We start from the raw sequence: 19,599 nt of genomic DNA on the forward strand, positions 1-19,599 counted from the left end.
CACCTCAGGCCTCGGGCACAGGCCTTCACCACCCTGGTTCCGCGCCTGCCGGGGCTGGGGCTTCAAGCTGTGGCCGAGCCTCGGCGTGGGCCTGGGTCTGACTCCTGTGGGCGGGGCTTGATCCGGGGGCGGGGCCTGGCTCCGGTAGGTGGGGCCGAGCCTCGGCTTGGACCGGGGTCTGGCTCCGGTGGGCGGGGCCTGACCCGGGGGCGGGACCTGTTATCTGGGGGCGGGGCCAGGCCCCGGTGGAACCTGCCGCACGGAGCCGGGATAGTCCACCCTGCGCGCCCCGAGCGGGAGCCGGAGCCGGAGCCGGAGCCTGGGACTGGAAGCCCCTATCCATGGCCAGGTCCCCACGCCGCGCCGCGGGCCGGCGACTGCAGCTGCCACTGCTGTGCCTCCTCCTCCAGGGCGCCACCGCCATCCTCTTTGCCGCCTTTGTCCGCTACAACCCCGAAACCGATGCCGCGCTCTGGCACTGGGGCAACCACAGTCACGCGGACAACGAATTTTACTTTCGCTACCCAAGTGAGTGCGGGTCAGGGCGCGGGGAGCAAAGACCCCAAGGTCCGCGGTGTCTCGGGCGTCTCTACCCCCGGAGGGCAACACTCTCTGTCGGAGAAGAAGGTGCCCCAGATTCATAATGACAGCCTTTCACTGGTGTCTGCGGTGTCCGGACATTGTGCTGGGGGCTGCACGTGTATTATCTTCCTTAGTCCACGACGTGGACAGGGATGGGGAAATCCAGGCTCGAGGAGATTAGTTGGCTGCTTAAGGTTTGGGGTGCCAGAGTAGAGGGGGCGGGGATTCAAACCCAGATCCGAGCTGGAGGTGCTCCCTGTCTCCCCTCCCAGCTGGCGTGTTTGGGCTTTGCAGGGCTGTTCCCAGACGGGCTCTGCAGGGCCTCCACCCTGATCCCAGGGTGGGAGTGGTGTGCGGAAGGTGGTAATGGCAGACACTCGCTATGAAGGCAGCCGAGTCGGGTGGCACTGAGGTGTTTCCTCCCCAGCCACTCAAAGCTGGCCCTTCTGGAATCAGAGAGAGAGGACACCACCATCGACCACAGCTCTGAGAAGGAAGCCTGGCAGGGTCATTAGCCCATTTCCTGGGGGAGGAAGCTGAGGCTCAGAGGGCCTGTGACTTGCCCATAATCACCCATCAGGTGAATGGCAGAGCAGGAACTGGGACTTGGGCTTCCCAAGCAACATCCCCTGCTGGGGACAGAGCCTCTCTGTCAAGGTTGGGGGCCACCTCTTGCAGCTCAGGCCCTGGGCAGCTGGGACCAAAGATACCAGCTCTCCAGACTTCATCACTATTGCTGGGCAGGGCTCCTCTCGGCCTCAGTTTTCCCCGTCTGGGCAATGGGAAGAAGGAAGCTTCAGTTGGCGGGATGCACATGCAAACAAGGCCCAGAGTGTGGGAGTCTCTTCTATAAACCCTGGTCTGTCATTACCCTGCTTTTCCTATGCTGAGCTGGTGGCGGGCTGTCCCCACCTGACCCTCTCCCGGTCCCGACCCCGACGCAGTGAGGCTGCCGATGCTGAGGACGTAGAGGGTGAGATGCACTGGGCCCCAGCTCGAAGTGCCAGACCCCCAGACCCCCAGCCGTCCTCTGCAGGGGCTGCCGATCTCCCGTGTTTCCCAGACGGCTGGATGGCTCCCGGGTGGCGCGTTTGCCCGGAGAGGTAGAGCGCGGGGAGGAAACAGCTCTCAAGCTGAGAGAAGTGAGCTCTTGTCCGAGGGTCTGACCCGGCTGCCTGCCAGGGCCCTGTATTTGCTCCTCCCGGAGGGCTTCAAGGCCTCGGCGCCCTGCTTGCCTCAGGGTTCTCCCCGAAACACCCCAGCCAGTTGCCCCTCTGTTTCGGCGGGGGGCAGGGCTCTCCGGCAACACGCAACTCTCCCTGGGCTGCAGTAAGGATGGGAGTGGAGATCCTACCGCTTTGATGTCCTAGGTTTCTATCCCTGTGGACTTGGGACCCTGGTGTGGGGGGAGGTCGGGGTGGAGGGAAGTGTGAGGTCTCTGGAGCCTGGGCCTTTGATGAGCCGGGTCTTCCCCTGCCCCTGAGTCCAGGGGAAGGGGTCAGGGCCAGAGGGAGGCGTAGCCACCGCCCTTTGGTTCGGGAGATGAAAGGGAGTTCTCCAGCTGGTGTTGAGCCGTGGGGCTAACCGGTGCCAAGGGCACGGCCGCTCTGAGGGTCCGTCTGACCTCTCGCTGCAGGAAGGGCCCTCAGAGCCCATCTGGTCCACTCGCCTCAGGTGTGCAGAGACGGCCAGAGAGCTCAGGGGGCTACCCAAGATCACACAGCAAGTCAGCCAGGCTTGAGCCAGGTCCCCTGGCCGCCCAGCTGCGGCAACTCCTCCTGTCCCGTAAGGCAAGCCATGGAAATAAGAAAGAGGAGAAAAGGCAAGTTGACGGGGGACACGGCCACAGCCATGAGAAAGAGTCTCAGAAAACGGTATGGGCAGGTCCGGTGTCACATGCCTGTGAGAGCTTAGCTCTGGGGAGAGGGGTTTAGGACAGGTGGAATGGGGATCTTCACGGAAGACACGGGGAAGGGGGATGTGACTGGACCAGAGTGGTTTGTGACGTCTGGGAGGAGGAGGGAGTCGAGTGTGAGAGGAGGTGGACCCCCAGGTCACCACTCCCTTTCCTCTGCTGGGCGTGTTTATAGCCCCACTTTACAGATGAGGAAACCAAGGCTCACAGAGGTTAAGTGACTGGTCCGTGGTCACCCAGTCCAGCTCTAAGTGCCCCCTTGTTCCTTGTTATTTTGCTCAGGAGCCAACGAGTGGATTGGGCAGGAGCAGTCAGGGAAGGAGGGAGGGTAATGGGTATCTCTAGGGGACTTTTATCTTTTCTCCAACCAAAGGTGCGTGGGTTTGGTGGCCACAGCCAATGGAGAGTCTGCAGAATGTCCTGCTGTGAAGGAGCTTTTTCATGTTTGGACTCCAGTGGAAAGGTCAAGGGACTGAGTTTTGATTGAAAACAAGCCCAGAGCAGGAGCTATAAGTATTATGGCCAGTTAAGACAAGTGCCGGGGCAGTTTCTGCTCGTCAGGGTCACGGAGCCCGGCAACCCGGCCCCCTTTGCCTTCCTGCTGTCCTTGGACAAAAGAACAGACATGGCCACCCCTTTACTGTTTCCCACAAGGAGAAAAGAAGCCAGACAGCAAGGCCTCAGAGAACTTAGGGCGCAGGCTGGCTTCCAGGTGGTTCGTCTCCTTTTCTGCTGGGTTTTAAGATCGGAGAGGGAGCAGAGAGCGGGCGATTCGGGGGCGCACAGTGCTGGAGAAGTGTCACGGTGTTGGGGACATTTAGCAAAGGCAGCGGACCCCCAGGCCCTTACCCCTTTGGCAGCTGGGGGTGGGGAGCAGCTGAGCCCCAGACCCACCCAGCCGTGTGCCAGGGGCTTGCGACCTCCTTTGCTGTCAGCCCACACCCAGCACAAGAAAAATCTGCTTCTCCTGAAGCTGCGGATCGCGTGTACGGTCCAGTAATACACGTTTGGCCTCTGTCGGTGCTTCTTCAGGCGAAACAAAAAGGGGTCTGTGATTTTTTTCCTTTATGATCTCCCTCTGTCTACAAGAGAGCTGAGGTCGTTTACCGCAGACACCTAATGAGGACGAGAAAAGAAAAGCCGAGAAGCAGAACATAAATAATGAATAATAGTCATCAGGAATGAGTGCCTCCGTTGTCCCAGCTGCAATCCTGGTGTGGCTCGGAGCTTCCAGGCAGCCAAGAGAAAAGGGAAATGCAACCAGTTATGTGTTCTCTCCGGAGGCTAGGAGGGCTTCCGCGCGTGGGTCCCTGGTTCTCCGAGGTCTGTGTTGGACACTCCCTGAGGGCAGGTGCAGTGGCAGCTGCGGTGACAGCTGTGTCCCCAGAGCCTGGTGCCGCAGTTCTTAGTAAATCTCTGTCAGGGCAATGCGGGGGAAGCAGCCGGGGGCCCTGGGGGAGGTGACATTTGCTAGGACTAAGTTCCAAGGGAGATTTCTCACGTGGAGCTCTAAAAGGGGAGTTAAGGGTCAGAGTCGACCCCGTTTCTCAACAGCTTGTTGACACTGTGTGATTTCTGGCCACACTCGTGGCTCTACTCTAGCATTTCTCAGTTAAGGCCAAAGACCCCGCACGGAATTCCTCCAGAAGACCGAGCAGGGCCGGCCGGCCGCGAGCCGCACTAGGTCACGTCTCAAACCCTGTTTACACGGAGTGAGGGAGGGTGCGGGCACACACGGACACGGAAGCAAACCGCTGCCGTGTAACGCGTGCCCAGCATCCCTGTAGACGTGGGTACCAGCCTCGCCTATTTTGCGAGCAGGAAGCCGCCTATCTCCCTGCCCAGAAACCCACTGGCACTGAGTGACACCGCGTGGGATGAATCCAGCCAAGTCTTCTATAAAGTTAACATACACAGATTATAGAAAGAAACACGCAAAAGAGCAGAACCCTCCTGCCCCGAGCCTCTGTAAGGCACAGATCCAGGGTCCCCGTTGGCAGTGTCCCAGCAGCCCCGGCCCTCCGTTTCTGTCCCAGTCCCTGTCCCCATCCCTGAGGAATTCTCTGCTCACAATTGGAGCTATTCCCCCCCCCCAAAATAAATAAAGTTGTTTCATAAATTGTTTTTAAAAAGTTTAAAATCCTGGGTGCCTGGGTGGCTCAGTGGGTTAAGCCGCTGCCTTCGGCTCAGGTCATGATCTCAGAGTCCTGGGATTGAGTCCCGCATCGGGCTCTCTGCTCAGCGGGGAGCCTGCTTCCTCCTCTCTCTCTCTCTGCCTGCCTCTCTGCCTATTTGTGATCTCTCTCTGTCAAATAAATAAATAAATAAAAATATTAAAAAAAAAAAGTTTAAAATCCTCAAAATGGAGAGAGGCACAGATTCCGAAGTCTGAGGAATGGAGATTAGACATGGAGGAGGACTTCCCAGCAGAAAGGGAAAAATCGGACAAAGTGCAAAGGGCAAGCCAATTTGGAGCCCGGGGCGGGGGGGGGGGGGCGGCCAGGGGCCGCTGCAGGGGAGAACTTGGGCAGGAGGGCCCCGTCAGGGGTGGGAAGACAGGCCAGAGGAGAGAGCAGGAGGCTGGGCTCCCGGCTCCCACATGGGGACAGCAGGGCGGGCCGGGGGTGACCCAGGCTGGGGGGGTCCCCGCCGCAGCTGGGGGTTCTCAGAGGGCCGGTCGGCTCCAGCCTCTGGGCGCCCCAGCTGGCAAGGGCTGACCCCTGCCCCGCGGCAGGGCGGCTGCGGGGGTGGGCGGCACCGAGCAGCTGCAAGTGCCCCGCAGGTTTCCAGGACGTGCACGCCATGGTGTTCGCGGGCTTCGGCTTCCTCATGGCCTTCCTGCAGCGCTACGGCTTTGGCAGCGTGGGCTTCACCTTCCTCCTGGCCGCCTTCACCCTGCAGTGGTCCACGCTCGTCCAGGGTTTCCTGCACTCCATGCACGGGGGCCGCATCCATGTGGGCGTGCAGAGGTGGGCAGTGGTGGGCTCCCGGTTCCTCCCCAGCCCTGGGCTAGCTGGGAGGCCCCTGCCTGGCAGGGACAGCCAGCCCCCGCCCTGTCCTTCAGTCGGCTCCCAGACCTGCGGGGGCTGCCCCAGGGGCCTACCGGCTCCCTCGGCCGCCGGCACACCCAACCATACCTGGCCCTTTTTCTAAGCCCCTTCTTACCCAAGGGCTGTTGGGCGCATGGATGGTGTCCTGGAAAAGGAGGGGTTCGGGGCACTCCTGGTTCAGGATCTGGTCCTCCTGCCCCTTGTGGGCTTCGCACTCCACGTCCCAGAACCTCCCCGAGACTGCTTTCCTCGGCCACGAGCGGGGGCCACGCGAGCCCTTCCCACCCAGCAGGGAAGGGCCCAGATGCCGGTGCTCCCGGCCTGCTGCCCTGACCTGGGCCTCCGGGGCCACCTTTGCCCGCCCCTCCCGCGCTTCTGTCCCGTATCCCCAGCATGGTCAACGCGGACTTCTGTGCGGGGGCTGTGCTCATCTCCTTCGGCGCCGTCCTGGGCAGGACTGGGCCTGCTCAGCTGCTGCTCATGGCCCTGCTGGAGACCGTACTGTTCGGGATCAATGAGTTTGTGCTCCTCAGCCTCCTGGGGGTGAGTCGGGGGGTGCCCGGTCAGGGCAAGGCCCAAGCGGGGAGAGCTTGGGGCCGGGTGGGGTGGGTGGGGGCGGATGGCCGCCCCTACATGTCTGCTCTACCTCCCCAGGTCAAGGACGCGGGAGGCTCCATGACTATCCACACCTTCGGGGCCTACTTCGGGCTGGTCCTCTCTCGGGTCCTCTACCGGCCTCAGCTGGAGAAGAGCAAACATCGCCAGGGCTCCATCTACCATTCCGACCTGTTTGCCATGATTGGTGAGGCCGGCCTGGGTGGGCAGGGGGGTGGGGTGGCTAGAGAGGACCACCTCTAGGGGAGGTCTCGGGGTGCTGCCTACAGCCCTGGGGGTCCTGCTGGGCTCTCCCTTCCAAGAGCCTGGGGTCTGCTCAGCAGTGTCAGTGGGTTTGTTTTGGTTCTGTTTTCGACAAGTTCTTGGAACTCAGTCCTGGGATGTTCACAGGCCCCAGACCCATTCCCCAGCCCCAAACCAAGTCTGACGGCACCAATCCCTGCTTAAAACCCTCAGCCCCCACCCCAAGTCAGAAGCCAGGCTCAGCCCAGCACAGCTGCCCCCCACCATTCTCCCCATCTACTACCTCCAGGACTCTGCCCCTCACGCTGCCCGCCCCCGGCGATTTCCCAGAGGCCCCTGCACGCCTGGGGCGCAGGGAGAGGTCATGGGTCCCTCCTGGGAGCAGCTGGGGCTGACCGTCACCACCACCTCCCCCTTCCAGGCACATGCCTCTACCTTGGCCCCTGCTCCCGTCTCTGCCTTCACAAACAAGGCAGGGAAGGAAATGGAGATTTTATTTTCTCATAGGTGGTACTGAAGAATGGCCAGAGGGCCTGTGCCCCCACAAAGGCTGGCTTTGCATTTTTTTTTAAAGATTTTATTTGAAAGAAAGACAGAGATAGCAACAGCAGGAAGGAGAGGATTGTGGGGCTCGATCCCAGGACCCTGGGATCATGACCCAAAGGAGCCAAGGGGATGCTCAGCCCACTGAGCCTCCCAGGTGCCCCAGATTTTGCATTTCTCACTCACCTCCAGGTCTGTGGTGAAATGGGATGGATATTTTGGCTGGAAGTCGGGGGCTCCCTCAGGAAGGCATGCTTCCCCGGGAGGCTTACCCCCCAGCTCTCTTCTGGGCTCCCCATTTAGGCACCATCTTCCTGTGGGTCTTCTGGCCCAGCTTCAACTCTGCGCCCACTGGGCTGGGGGACGGGCAGCACCGGACAGCGCTCAACACGTACTACTCCCTGACGGCGAGCACCCTCGGCACCTTTGCCTTGTCGGCCCTGGTCGGGGAGCGCGGCCGGCTGGACATGGTAGGGATGGAGGCCTCGGGGAGGCCTCAGGATGGGTCGGGGGAGGAGCATTGTGAGACCCGTAAGGCCTGTTTTCCAAGAGAACAGGACGCAGCACAGGCCCGGGGCCCAGATGAGCAGGGTCCTCGCAGGAGGAGACCGCAGGCCAGCTGGAGGGGTAGGGGTCAGTCGGCAGAGGGACGTCTAGAGGCAGGAGATGCGGCTGTGCTGGACGGGGTGGGGCCGGGCTGGGCGTGCCATCCGGAAGGGCCTCCCATGCCCCCGTCCCTGGTGCTGCCCCAGGTCCACATCCAGAACGCTGCGCTGGCCGGAGGGGTTGTGGTGGGGACAGCAGGTGAAATGATGCTGACGCCCTTTGGGGCCCTGGCAGCTGGCTTCCTGGCCGGGACGGTCTCCACGTTGGGATACAAGTTCTTCACGGTATGGACATCTCCCGGGGCCCTGGGCAGAGCACGGGGCACTCAGCCCCTCTCCTCCCCCATCTCCAACAGCCCAGGGCGGGGGGCACTCAAGACTCATGACGGGTGTCCTGTCCTCCAGCCCATCCTCGAGGCAAAATTCAAAGTCCAAGACACATGTGGTGTCCACAACCTCCACGGGCTGCCTGGAGTCCTGGGAGCCCTCTTGGGGGTCCTTGCGGCCGGGCTGGCCACCCACGAAGCTTATGGAGAAGGGTGAGTCCTCACCGCCCCTGACCCTCCCCAAGGTCATTTTCCCCGCAGGGTGACCTCACTCACTCTCTTCCTCCTTTTGTGGACCAACACAAAAAGCACTGTTTCCATTCATTCGTTCCTGAATAACGACAGGAAGAGGTAACGACCCTTGGGACAAAAAGAGATCCTCAGACGGTTCTCAAAGCGTCGAGCGGTGTGCGGGCCCATGAGGGTGGCAGGGTGTTCTGGGCTCCCTCGAGGTCCTTTGGCGGCATGAGGCCATGCGGTGCGCTGGCGCCTTGACCCTGGGCTCCAGCCCCGTGTCCCCCGCCCCCTCTCCCTGCAGCCTGGACAGCGTGTTTCCGCTAGTAGCCGTGGGCCGGCGCACTGCCACGTCCCAGGCCATCTACCAACTCTTCGGGCTGTTGGTCACACTGACATTTGCTTCCGTGGGTGGGGGCCTCGGAGGTGAGTGACCTTGGCTTTGGTGCGAGGCTGGCAGGAGCTCTGCGGGGCTCAGAAGACAGAGGAGGGCTGTCCCCCCGGGGACCGGCCAGCAGATCCCATGCCCTTGACGTTCATTGGCTCAGATAATTAGGGAGCACCTGCTTTGTGCCAGGGGTGGGGTGGGGTAGTAGAGTTCAGGGGTAACCTCATCTGGAAGTGGGCACCTGTTCCCTCCTGGTGTTCAGAAAAGGTGGGGAGGCTGCCAGGCACTGAGTTGAGTTGGTGTCTGGGGCTTCCCTGCACTGCCCGCTCCACCCACCAGAGGGCAGCCTGACCTCAGGCTGAGGTCCTGAAGGGGCCCCTGGGCTCTGGTCCCGGGCGGGGGCAAGGGGCAAGGGGCAGGGTGTGGGGGTCGGGAACCCAGATCCTCCATGGAGGTGGACTGCCCACTGATGCCCGGTCAGACAGTCCTTCCCGACGTCTCGACTCGCTCCTTGTGGCCTTCAAAATAAAACCAATGACTCAGTATCCCCAGCCCTCCCTGTTCTCCCCCCGAGATTCTCGTGCCCCAACAAGGTTAGATTTGTTCCCTCGCATAATCTCTTACTTACTCAGTAGATACTCTCTGCACCCCTCCTGCGGGAGGCCCCAGAGAGCTCAGGAGCTGCGTCACAGCGGCGTCATGATAGGGTCCCCGACGTTCTGTAGGAAGGAGGGAGGCACGGGACTTCATCATGCCCTGGGGGTCAGGTCCAGCTCACAGGGCTGCGGCGGGTACCCGGGAAGGGCCTTGCTGAGTCCTTGGCACGGGGTCCGATGCGCAAAAGGGCTGCCCCAATCCAGCTGTGACCCGTCGGCGGCAGGTGTCCTGTGGGGCCCTTGGGCCTCCCCGCCCCTCACACCCACCCCTACCCCCCAACCAGGCCTCCTGCTGAAGCTGCCCTTCCTGGGCTCCCCCGCGGACTCCCAGTGCTACGAGGACCAAGTTTACTGGAAGGTGAGGTGCCTGCGGCCCCTTGGACCCGAGCCCTCCCTCCCGGCCTCACCTCCATGATCCCGCCTGCCTCTCTTTCCTTCCTGGCCGCTCCTTCTCCTCTGGGGGACTCCTCCCGCCCCAGCTGTGGTCCTCAGCCTCTGGGGCTACCCCTTCACCTGCTCCCCACCCCTGCCCTCCAGGTGCCTGGGGAGCAGGAGGAGGAAGCCCAGGGCCCTCTGAGGGCAGAGGAGCCAGACAGCCGGGCCTGACTTGCTTCCAGCCCTGAGAGCGGACGCCCTGCTTTTAGAAGATGCTGACCGGTGACCGGCGACCGTAGGGAAGTTCTTTTCTAGCTCCTGTCCCTCCTGCTGCAAGAAAGGCTGAGAGCCGTCTGCGGCCCTGGGGACAGGGCGGTGGAAGTTGGGGAGATGGGGGGGCGCACCTGGCCGAGGTCGAGGGAGACCTCACCCCCCCACCCCTCGGCCTGTCTAGTGAGGTAGCTGAAGCAGCTGTCACCCCGGCTGTCGGGGTGATAAACACCACCCACAGCAAGGACTCCGGCTCCTTTTTTGTGCACTGGGCATGTGGGGCGCTCCTCTCTGGCTCGGACACACAATGTTGGAACGTTGGACCCCGGGGCCAGCGAGCTCCCTCCTCCCTGGGCCCATGGTTCTCCCTCCAGGAGGCCAAGTTCTGCCAGGTAGGTGCCCAGCCTAGGCTTGCTTGCCTCCAGGGAGGGGGGGCTCATTCTCTCCCCAAAAGTCCGTGTGTCCCAGGACAGCTGGCGCTGCTGGCCAGGTCCTCCTGCCCCAGAACGGCAGCCGCTCCCTCTCCTGACTTGGGCAGGCGCCTGCGGGGCCCAGAAGGGGAGAGGGAGTTGTTTGCCACGGAGTCCCTGGAAGTAGCCCGCAGCCAAGCGCCCCTTCTGCCCCTGTCGGTGTGAGGCCCTGGGAGTGTGAAGCGCCCCGAGAGCGGCTGCGGGAGGGAAGGCAGCCCCCGGCCTGACCTCCTCTGACCACCAGAGGGCGCTCCGGGCCCGGCGCGGGAGCCAGTGTCCCTGACCCTCTCGCCCCCACACTCCCAAACCCGTGTCCTTCCCGGAGGCTCCCGCTCTGCTCCCCAGCATGCCTGCCCCGTGTCTGTGTTGAGCCCCCCGTGTGTCAGGCGGGCTCCAGGGCTTCAGAGGTCGTGCGACAGAGAGGCCCCCCAGCAGCGGGCAGGCCGTGACCCCTCCACCCCGGCCAGCCCTTCCTCCACACTTGGGCCGGAGCTGGGAGGACCACAGACACTCCCTCGAGACCAACAGCCATTCAGACCCAGGGACTGCGGGCGTCAAGGGCAGCGGGTGCCCCCAGCAGGTGTCCTCCTCACTGTGTGGAGTTTGGCTGGGGAGCGAGGAGGGGGAGGAGGGGGGAGGAGCACAGAGAGCCCGGAGGGACCAGCGCTCCAGGGGACCGTCCCTGCCCCAGGAGCCCGTCAGCTTTGTCCTTCCTCCTTGGAGGCCCCCATGGCTGGCCAGGGTGGGCGGGTCATGGGGAGGCCCCTGAGCTGGGGCAGAAGGATGACGGCCCAGATGGCAAGAGGGTCCCCTGTCCTGTCAGCCCCAGCGGGGGTGGGGGGGCTTGGGGGAGAGCTGAGGCCACATCCTCCGTCCACGCCCTGGGGCCTCAGCTCCCAGCCCTGTGCTGGCCCAGGTCCAGTCGCTGAACTGGAGCCCCCCCACCCCCAGCGGTCCTCAAAGGGACCTGAAAACCTGTCAGGAAAGGGACGAGCCCTGGCGTGCCCTGGTTCAGTCTGGACCATCATTCTGCACGCGGCCGCCAGCATTTTCCACCAGGCCCTCTGCTTCTGGTCCTTGCTTGACCAAGGCCGCATCTCCAGGCTTGAAAACGTGGCCTGCTCCAGCCCAGGCTGGCTGCTGCTTCCTGCTGCGTGGAGGAGGGCTTCTTGGAGGAAGGGACCAACTGAGCCCTCTCTGGGGGAGGTGGCTAGCCAGGCAGCTTCTGAGGGAGGAACTGTGGGGTGGCCCACCCAGAGGACAAGGCCACCTTGTCCCAGGTGGGGACCGCACCTCGAAAGCGCCCTGGGACAGGTGGTCCCCTGCTCCATGTCCCCCATGAAGCCTCCGGTGGCCTGGAGACAGTGCTGGGCTTAGTGCTCAGGGGACTCGGTCCAGGTCTGAGCTGTCCCGAGCCAGATGCCTGGTTTGTCCTCACTTTCCCTCATCTCTCTCCCATACCCAGTCCTGAGGGCCAGCAGGCTGCTGGGCACCCCACGGACTGTGCCATGAGGAAGGCAACCATCACTTGTGGTTGGGGATGAGGGCAATGGGGTATGTGAGTGACGGGGGACAGGGGTGATGGTCCCATCACTGCTGTCTGGCCGGGAGCTCAGAGGGCAGGAAACACGGGTGTCTAAGGAGCCCCTCCCCCATCTTGCCTGCAGCCCCACTCAGCACCACCCTGATGGGCAAGGTGACCCAACCATCCAGCCTGGGCCAACAGGGTGACAATAAGCAGGTCAAGGAGATGGCAGGGACGGGGCCAAGGGGGCTCTTTCCTCACCCCTTCAGGACAAGTAGGCCTCTGCCCCTCAGGGAAGCCCCCTCTGATCACCACCATTATCACTTTCAATGCAAGACAATCAGATGCTTGTCCACTGCGAACTGCCTGCACCCCAGCTCTGGGACCTCGATGGACGAGGACACTGGGCCCTCGCGCTCCTCCAGGGACACACTGATGGGGTTGACGGGCCATGCAGAGGTCGGCGTGGAAGCCCGCAGGACACTCAGGGAAGGGTTTCTGGAAGTGGCCACTTCCAGAAGTGGCCACTTCCACTTCTGGCTTTGCATAACTCTGTCCGTCCTGGGAGGCTCCCCAGTGTCTCAGGGCCTGTGTGGCTGGAGCCCTCCGGCCACCTCAGCTCGCCTGACCTCTGAAGGACCTGGCCTGAACACGGCAGCCTGGGAAAGGCCTGAGCTGTGCCATTGGGATTCACATCACAGCGTGCGCCCTGGCTCGGGGAGGAATTAGACACGGCGTGGGTGTCCGAAGTGTGGGTCGGTGGCTCAGCGGGTGCCCCGCCTCACCCCAATATTTCTCTCCCACCATCAGGACCCCTGCCCGCTGCCTCCCGGCTCTGCGCCACAGCCCCTTTGTCTGGCCTACAGCCCGCCTCTGCGCACCCCGGCCCGTGCGCCACAGAGGCCGCCACCGCCCAGGCGGGAACAATGCGGGCCAATGTCTCAGTCGGGCGAGCCCGGCTATGCAAATGCCCCTGGCCTGTGAGAATTCCCCTCCACCGCCGGCTTCCACCACTGAAAGGGGCCGGCAGCCACCGCATAGAGATGAGCTGTTGTCCCCGCGCCGGGGACAGAGCGCCATTGTCTCCGCGGCACAGTCTGATCACCAGCCTCGGCCCCAGGCAGAGGTGACCCCAACCTGTCCCCTCTGCACCTACTCCTTGCCCCAAACAGGCTTGACTTGGGGGTCAGAACGGGGTGAGTCCCCCACTTCCCTCCCCCTGCTCACTAGCTTGGCCTGCTGGGGTTCCTTCCCTTGGGGCTTCAACCTGGCCCGGTGGGTGGGGCTCTTCCCGCTCTCCCTACCTGTCCACAGAGCCTCTGACCCCTGTCGCCGTCCCTTTTCTCACATCACGGGGACCCAGTGGACTGGTACAGCCGATTCCTGTCCAGAGCCCGGAGGAGAACGCTCATGGTTTCCCCAAAGCAGGGTACTGGACAGAGACACCCCAGGAGTCCTCCCTGACCCCTGAGCCCCAGACCCAGTGCAGGCCGCCCTTCCTGCCCCCCCCTTCTCCTGTCCACCACACTTAGGGGCCCCGTCTGGCCTGGGAGAAAGGTGCACGGTGGCAGGACTGACTGACGCGGGGTCCCCTCCCGCAGATGAAAAGGTGCGGCCCTCCACCCCAGCCCAGGGGCCTGTGTCTGGCTCACGCATGGAACTGGCTAAACCTTGGGTTGAAACGCTCAGACAGGGGCGTCTGGCTGGCTCAGAGTCTTCACTATGGGGGCCTGAGTTCAAACCCCACCTGGGGTGTAGAGTTTTACTTACAAAAATACTCAGACAGTGGGTGAGGGAGCTCTGGGCTGGGAGCAGAGTCCTTTCCGGGGAGGGGCAGGAGCCCTGCTCCGGGGGCCTGCAGGCTGAGCTCTGGCTCACGGGCTTGAGGCTGGACAAGGCGCAGGGCCCGAGCCCACCTTTCCCGGACCTCCATGCAGATTTGTGAAGGACGGCGCCCGCCACTCGGGTGAGAAGCTCTTTTAGGACTGGTGCTGAACCCTTGAAACAGGGATACATCTGGGACTCCTCAGATTCTCAGGGCAGAATCGGTGGGGCCACACCAAAAGGAAAGCTGTCCTGGGAAACCCAGGCCTCTGGTCCCAGGAAGGCGAGAGGCCCGGATGGGGGAGGGGGGAGAAGACAAGAGAGATGCTGCCTGAGGATCCTCTGGGCCGGCCCAGCCTTCCACCCCTGGCCTTCCCGGGGACACAGGAACAATGTGCCCGGCCACCTCACCCTGGGGGATGGGGGGCAGCCTCCTGGGCTGGCATTTGGGACACTCTAAGTTAAGAGGAGAGCCGGGGTCAGGGGCCCCGGGGCTGGGAGTTGAGGGGTGCCATGGGGCCCGGGAAGCAGCCCGACTTCTGCCGGCCCCCAGCCCCACCTCTGCGACTGGGCCCCCCCGCAGCTCCTCACCCAGCTGCTCTTTTGTCCCCGTCTCTGGGCCGACCCAGAATTCCTCCGGAGCATTCTGACCCGGGCTACCTCAGGAAGAAGGCAAACCCTCGTCCTCACGCACGTGCACATGCGGCTGAGGCCCCCACCGGAACCCCAGAGCGTGGCTGCCCTCCCACGAGGACATTTGCCGGTGGCACCCTCATGTCGGCCTGTGCCAGAGGAGCAGCGACCTGAGCTCCCCCGGCTCGGACTTCTGGGGCTCCCTGGGGCCTGCTGGGCTGGTCTCTGGGGCCCCAAACAGGCCGAGCTTGGCTTGAGGCTGAGAGAGGAAGTGGCTTTGTTGTCCTGGGCATCAACCCGTTCTCAAACTCGCTTTCCCACCCTGCTCTTCTTGGCAGGAGAGCCCTCGGCTGGAGGGGCTGCCCGCCCCCCCCAGTGTCCCCTCCGTCCTCGCTCACACCATCCACTCTCCGTCTCCCCAGAGCAGGAATGTGGCTCCGGGACACTGTGGGGCTTGTTCCCAATCCCCTTCTAGCTCATTTCACTCAGGCTTTTACAGCCTCGCCTTCCTCCCACGGGCTGCTGTCTGGTTCTGGCTCTCTCCAGAAGCCTCCCCTCCTCCATGCAATTCCTCACGCTTCATTTTGTCCCAACAGCATCTGCGGAGGCTGCGCCCCGGGGGGTCAAGGAACCCCAGGGTGGGAGCTGGCGGTGGGGGCAGGGTCCCCCTTCTCCCCAGCCCTGCGGCGGCTCCCGGCCGGACCCCACGCGGCGCACAGTGGCTGCCAGCCCTCCGGCCCACGCCCGCCCTTCCGTCCACACCCCGCGAGCCTCGGATTATGGGTGGAATCAGCACCGGGCTTCTTGTTGGCAGTGGCTAATGCAGACCCTTAATAACCGTGGCCACTGATGCCCAAGCCAGCAGGCCGCGTGGTCTCCCGGACTGCGGGTGGGCTCCGGCCTGCCTCCGTCCTGGACTCCACGTTCCCCCACGGAGCAGGGGTCCCTGGGCGCAGAGGCTCCGAGGGGCTTAGCTGGGGAATGGAGGGAGCCCCAGGACTGGCACCAGGGAGAGAGAGGAGACCGGCAGGGCCACGTGAAGCCAGTGCCCTTCTTCCCTGGAATGCGGGGGTAGCTCGGGAGGGAGGTCCCCAAAACCCAGGGCCCCTGGGGGCCCCGTTTGCCTTAACCCTGGTGGCACAGTGTCTGGATTTCTCCCTCTCCTGAGACAGCACGACCCTGTGGAAGGGAGCAATGGGCTAGAATAGGAGCCGACCGGGTGCCAGGCCTTCAGAACGCCCGGAATGCCCGTGCAGAAAAGCCGGACTTCGCTCTGCGGGGAGGGTGGCCAAGCCCTCCAGACGGCCCGGGGTCGGTGCCCTCTGTAGGCCCCCCTTGCAGGGTGTAATGCGCTGTTTATCGGCTCGCCCCAAATGGACTGTGGCCGCCTCGAGGATAGCGTGAACCGGGCGCTCTGCCTCTCCCTCTCCCCCCTGACCTCCAGCCTTGGCCACCGACCCAGTTAGGGGCAAGAGAGTAGGCTGAGCCCTCAGCGGGCGCTCGGGCCAGTGGAAGGTGGCCTGGCAGGCCCGCCAGGTGCCTCAGTACCCCCTCCCTGTGCACTCATACCCTGAGAAGTGGCCCCAGGCGGCCCAGGAGAGCTTGGGAAGAGCCCCTCCCCCACACACCTGCTTCCCCCCATTCTTCTCTGCTCGGACTTCAATGTCTTGACTTTTTCCTATGGCTTTTGAGGGAAGGATCCACCAAGACTTCAGTTTGCTCCAACTCAGAAGAAAGTGGGGGGGGTCCTGAAAACAAAACCCCAAACCCCTGCAACAACCTTAAAGTAGGAGAGATTGGCTGGAAGGCTTTTAATCCCTTAATCCCTCTCAGATGGGTCTTGAGACGCTAATGATTTTCCTAATTATTCCCTCCCATTTTCCCATCGCTCTGTAAGGGCTTTCGAGAGGAGTGAAATTCTTAGTGAGGGGGTGGATGAATGGCGGACCCACCTCCCCCAAATTAAGCGGGAGTCCAGGCGGCTGGAGAGGTGGGGGAAGGGCCAGGAGCTCTCCAGCTGGGGACTTGGGCTCCCCTGCCCCTGGGACAATGGGGGCGGTGGAGTCGGGCGCCCAAGAGGGCCAGGTGTGGGGCTGGGGTCCCTCAGTGTGAATGGCCCATTATCCTGCCCCGAGGATGGGAGTTGAGGGTCTCTTTATGTCCCCTAGGAAAGGCCCCTCTGGGTGATAATCACCCTGGGAGGGAGGTGGAGGTGGCGATAAGGGTCTTTACAGGGGACCAAGCCTCTTGAGAGAACAGGGGCCATTCAGGCTCCAGGCTCCCCTTGTCTCCAGCAGCCTGGGACCCTGTGGCCCATCCATGGCAGGTGGCCGTGAGGGGCAGACCATGAACGTGGCCAGTCTCTGGGCTCAGCCTCCCCCCCATCACCGTGGCTGGCTAGCCAGCAGTGGCCTTCTGCAGGAGACCTCCCCCATGCCCCGTCCTGACCCCACCTTGGCTTGGGTACCTCACACCACCAGCTGTCACTGAGTTTCTCTAGGGCCAGACGTGCGTGCGGAGAGCCGACCCCGCCTCCCGGCGGCACCTTCATGAAACCCTCTGAGGGCTGCGCCTCCTCCTCCAGACTCCCTGCAGGGTGAGGCCGCAGCCCCCTTTCACAGACAGAGCAACTGAGGTTCTGAGCAGTTCGGAGACTCGTGAAATGCTACACGGCCGGTCACCAAGGGAGGTGGGACCCGTGTGTTGCATCCCAGGCCCAGGGCTCCAGGCCCCCGGCTCTCTGTCCCCGTGCCTGGAACTCGGGCCATGCGGCTTTCTGGAGCCCCACAGCCTGGGCCGCTGGGAAGGGAGAGTGCGGACTTGCTTCAAAACCTCAGCTCTGAGCCTAGCCAAGGGGGTGGGGGGAGCTGGCGCAGAGGGAAGGAGGCGGACGGGGGGCCATGGGGCTCCTCACACTGGCCTGCTTGGTTTGTGTTCACGGACGATTTTTCACAAGACGATGTTGAACAAAACCTGGCCTTCCATAAGCACCTTATTTGAAACTGTGACTCACCTCTGGACCCTGCCTGTCCTGCCGCTCCCCTTTTCCTGATCTGTTTTTTTCCAGGTCATTTATGATGGGAGTAGCTGGTCGTGTCATTCTCCCGCAATGGCCTCCTGAGGCCCCAGGGCCTGGGGTCTGGGTGCGCCGGCCAGCCCCCCATCATAAGCCGGCTTTGTGTCTGAAGGCCGTCGGCCCCGGTGAGGTAGAGAAAGGACGGCCTGCGGGCTGGGGTTTCTGGCCTGTGGGGTCCTTGAGCACCTGGAGCCACAGCCCGGGGGTCCCTCCTGGTCCCCCCCCAGCCTGGGCGAAGCCCCCCGAGTGTCCCATTATGCACATTCACTTCCCACTTTGTTGGGCCTTTTGTCAGCGGGCTTGGGAGTGTGAGGGGCTATTACCACAGGCCTCATTATCCCCAGCCAGAGCAGTAACGAGGGGTCCCCTCCACAGGCCTGCACACGGCGCAGGGTCCCTCCCATTTAATAACGGCAATGACAGCCTCGCTCCGAGCCCTGCTCAGGCCCTGCTGCGCTGGGCACTCCACTTCCATTATCACAGTTAGCCCCCCGCCGCTCCGGCAGAGCCACGTTTACAGCCCCATTTTCCAGATGATGGTTCTCGAAGGCCCCACGACCAGGCCCCCTTTCCTCTCAGCAAGGCAGCCAGCCCCGGGGGAGGAAGGGCCGGCAGGGCCCAGGCCCCAGGCCCCAGAGGGAGGACACACAGATGTGCGGAGAGAGCAAGTGGGCCCACGGGGGCCTGGCAGCAGGGATGGGAGCCACCAGGCCACCACTGTCCCCTCATAGGGCCAGTGCGGGCTCAGGGAGCCTGCACGTGGAGCTAATGGGAAGTCAGGCTCTGCCCTCAACGCCAGCTGGCTAGGGAGGGGTGCTGCTGCTCTGGGGGCCGGTCCCAAAAGGCCCCAGGGACCTGGCTAGAGCACGGGGGACACTGACCAGGCCCAGGTGCCTGGGATGGAGGCCGGCAGAGGCCGGAGGAGGGGAGAGGCAGATAGAAGGAACTGAAATCCCATTCTTGCCTCCTAACTGAAGCATCTCGGGCTTTGCTACTCTGGCCTTTGGGGTGAAGCACTATCCTTCCCCAGCCTTTAAAAAAGATGCAATAACCAATATTTTGAATGTAATTGTTTCAGAGTAATTCCTTCTCGACACTCTGGAGGCACAAAGGGTAAACTAGAGGGCACGGAGTTTCCCTTGGACCTACCTGTCTCTGCCCCACTTCCTGCCCGTCCCCAGCTGCTCGGGACCCTCCCAGGACTACGTGGGTCAGGCCCTTCGGTTTCTGGAAATAAGCCCCATGCCTGTGTTTCCCCAGCCTGCGTCACACCCTCTCAGCCAGAGAATGAGGGAGGAGAGCCTAGGGACGGAGGGGATAGGAGGACCTCTCAGAAGGGCAGAGAAGGGGCGGAGGGGGCACCTGAGGGGCTCCGTCGGTGGAGTGTCTGCCTTTGGTGCAGGTCAAGATCTCAGGGTCCTGGGATCAAGTCCCACGTCTGTCTGTCTGTCTGGCTTCCTGCTCTGCGGGGAGCCTGCTTCTCCCTCTCCCTCTGCCCCTCTCCCCGGCTCTCTCGTGCACACATGCTCTCTCTCTCCAGTAAACAAATACTTTTTTTTTTTTTAAAGATTTTATTTATTTATTTGACAGAGAGAAATCACAAGTAGATGGAGAGGCAGGCAGAGAGAGAGAGAGGGAAGCAGGCTCCCTGCTGAGCAGAGAGCCCGATGCGGGACTCGATCCCAGGACCCTGAGATCATGACCTGAGCCGAAGGCAGCGGCTTAACCCACTGAGCCACCCAGGCGCCCCAAATAAAGACTTTTTAAAAATGTTTAAAAAGGAGCAGAAGGGCTGGCTGTCCTGGAACTGGAACAGAGTGTGCGAGGGCTCTGCTGTGCGGCGCCTTCTGCATGCCCAGGTCTCTCTCTGCATGAGAGTTGAGGAGGGGCCTGGGGCCCCATAGCGGGGGCTCAGGGGCTGCACCCTGCACGCTTGGACCCTCAGCCTGGGGTTTCTTGGGGTCTGGAGAGGGTGTGTGCCTCTGTCCCTTCCTGGAAAGGCCGGATCTGAAGGGAACCCCCCTGGTCGGTGGGACCCCCAGCTCCAGGGTCTTGTCCTGGGAGGGACACGACTTTACTGTGGTTGTGAGGGTTATGTACGTCTATAAAGTATGTGGTAAAATGCATGACACAGAGTACACCCTGACCGCCGTCTTAAGGGCTCCGCTCTGTCCGGACCTAAGCGCCCCTTTGTTCATTCCTGGCCTGGAAGCGCTTCTCCTGCCCCCAGAGCTCTGTGACACAGCTTCATCTTGGGTCCTCCGGGAGG

General features: G+C 62.7%; 1 protein-coding gene across 4 annotated transcripts; it reads left to right on the plus strand.

The window, feature by feature from the left end:
- The first annotated feature begins 301 nt into the window (after window positions 1-301).
- Window positions 302-10,049, plus strand: RHBG (Rh family B glycoprotein). 4 transcript variants are annotated; one of them, XM_044266579.1, is made up of 11 exons: window positions 302-528; window positions 5,280-5,466; window positions 5,940-6,090; window positions 6,202-6,349; window positions 7,252-7,418; window positions 7,701-7,838; window positions 7,959-8,092; window positions 8,225-8,230; window positions 8,418-8,539; window positions 9,442-9,515; window positions 9,695-10,049. In XM_044266579.1, the coding sequence occupies exons 1-11, from the start codon at window positions 342-344 to the stop codon at window positions 9,761-9,763; spliced, it is 1,383 nt and encodes a 460-aa protein (XP_044122514.1). In that variant the 5' UTR covers window positions 302-341; the 3' UTR covers window positions 9,764-10,049. The 4 variants fall into 4 exon arrangements, with proteins under 4 accessions (XP_044122514.1, XP_044122511.1, XP_044122515.1 ...); XM_044266576.1 differs by having other exon boundaries at window positions 5,940-6,349; XM_044266580.1 differs by lacking the exon at window positions 8,225-8,230.
- The last annotated feature ends 9,550 nt before the right edge of the window (window positions 10,050-19,599 follow it).

Source organism: Neovison vison, chromosome 10 (genome assembly GCF_020171115.1).
Source record: "Neovison vison isolate M4711 chromosome 10, ASM_NN_V1, whole genome shotgun sequence".
Lineage (NCBI taxonomy): Eukaryota > Metazoa > Chordata > Mammalia > Carnivora > Mustelidae > Neogale > Neogale vison.